Source organism: Echinops telfairi, unplaced genomic scaffold (assembly GCF_000313985.2).
Source record: "Echinops telfairi isolate 266 unplaced genomic scaffold, ASM31398v2 ScPeMD7_7469;HRSCAF=8507_1, whole genome shotgun sequence".
In the NCBI taxonomy this organism is placed as follows: Eukaryota; Metazoa; Chordata; class Mammalia; order Afrosoricida; family Tenrecidae; genus Echinops; species Echinops telfairi.
Genome location: NW_022111373.1, coordinates 119,403,257 through 119,404,763, shown reverse-complemented (window position 1 = coordinate 119,404,763; position 1,507 = coordinate 119,403,257). Strand labels below are relative to the sequence as shown.

Sequence of the window (1,507 nt, the reverse complement as noted above, 5' to 3'; positions counted from 1 at the left end):
CACTCCCCCTCATTTACAATGATATGTTTTTTTGTTCAGATGATGCCTGATACATGATCCTCATGATCACACAGGCTGGTGTGCTTCTTTCATGTGGGCTTTGTTGCTTCTCAGCTAGATGGCCACCTGTTTATCTTCAAGCCTTTAAGACCCCTGATGCTGTATCTTTTGATGGCCGGATACCATCAGCTTTCTTCACCACATTTGCTTATGCACCCACTTTGTCTTCAGCGCTTGTGTTGGGACAGTGAGCATCATGGAATGCCAGTTTAATAGAACAAAGTGTTCTTGCATGGAAGGAGTGCTTGTGTAGAGGCCCAATGCTGAGACTAACTCTTTATAGAAGTAGGAAGCCTCATCTTTCTCTTGTGGAGTGGCTGAGGCTTCAAACTGCTGAACTTTTGGTTAGCAGCCCATTGTGCAACCCAGATGCGGGTATAAGTGCAGCTACTCTATGCCGGTGTATGCATGCTTTTATGACTTGTCTCTTATACAGCTATGTATGTGTGTGCCTTCTGTTTTCAAGGGGGTGTGCACCGTCTAGAATCTGTTGAAGAATATAATGAGCTGATGGTGAGAAATGGAGACCCCCGGATTAGGATCCTGGAGGTCTCCCGAGATGGCCGGAAGCACTCTCTTCCCCAACTCCTGGACTCCTCGGGAGCCGCACAGGTACCCAGAGCCTCTCTCGGACACACTTGGTGGTGGGTGGAGAGGAACATGTTTCTAGCCCTTGGGTCTCAGCCTTTGGTTTTCATTCCCTTCAAAGGCCAACAAGAGCGTCTTCAGAACATTTCCCTGTTCTGAAGAGCGGCCCATTGATGGGAGCCAGGACTGTTTGGGGTTAGGAAGCTCTGAGAGAGATGGGCTAGAAAAAGACACCTATCCAGAAAGGCTGCCAGAAAATCAGCCCGCTATCTGAAAATAGTAGAGGGACCAGGCATCCTGACCCTTTTCCTGAACATTACACTCTATTGCCAGCAGACAGGCTTAGCCACTACCGTTTGTTTAATGGGAGTGTCATGGGTCAGGGTGACAGCTGTGTGGATGAATGTGGGAGAGAGGGTGTGCCAGTGCCACACCTGGGCACCTACCTGTGACACCGTGAGGCCTTGGCCAGCCCAGGTCCCCCCGAGACTGCAGAGAGTGGGGAAGGGGCTAGTTGTGTTGGTCTCCCCACCCGCCCCTCGGAGCTCTAGGCTCCCCCACGCTGCACCGGGCTGCCCCTCAATTACGCTGTTTTCTAACCAAGAGGACCCGGATGAACAGTCTCTTCACTAGGGTAGGAGCGGGCTCTGTGTCTGGGGAGTTTATGGGATGTTCTTTGAGTCCTGACACCCTCAGGCCAGAGGGCTAAAGAGGAACCACTGGCATTTTGTCCCAAGACCTGGAATGACGCAAAGACAGAGCAGGAAGGGGTGGTGACAGCAGGACCCCAACACGGAGGTGGGGGAGTGCTCACCACCTGTAGAGTTTGAAAGGACCTGAGTCAGGTGTGTGGGACTGT

General features: G+C 51.8%; 1 protein-coding gene across 1 annotated transcript in view; it reads left to right on the top strand.

The window, feature by feature from the left end:
- The window catches only part of PDZD2 (PDZ domain containing 2), a 279,581-nt gene that overhangs the window by 223,682 nt on the left and 54,392 nt on the right, over window positions 1-1,507 (top strand). Inside the window, exon 7 of the mRNA XM_045285268.1 lies at window positions 527-672. Within this exon, the coding sequence (XP_045141203.1) occupies window positions 527-672 (146 nt within the window). The remainder of the gene's footprint in view (window positions 1-526; window positions 673-1,507) is intronic.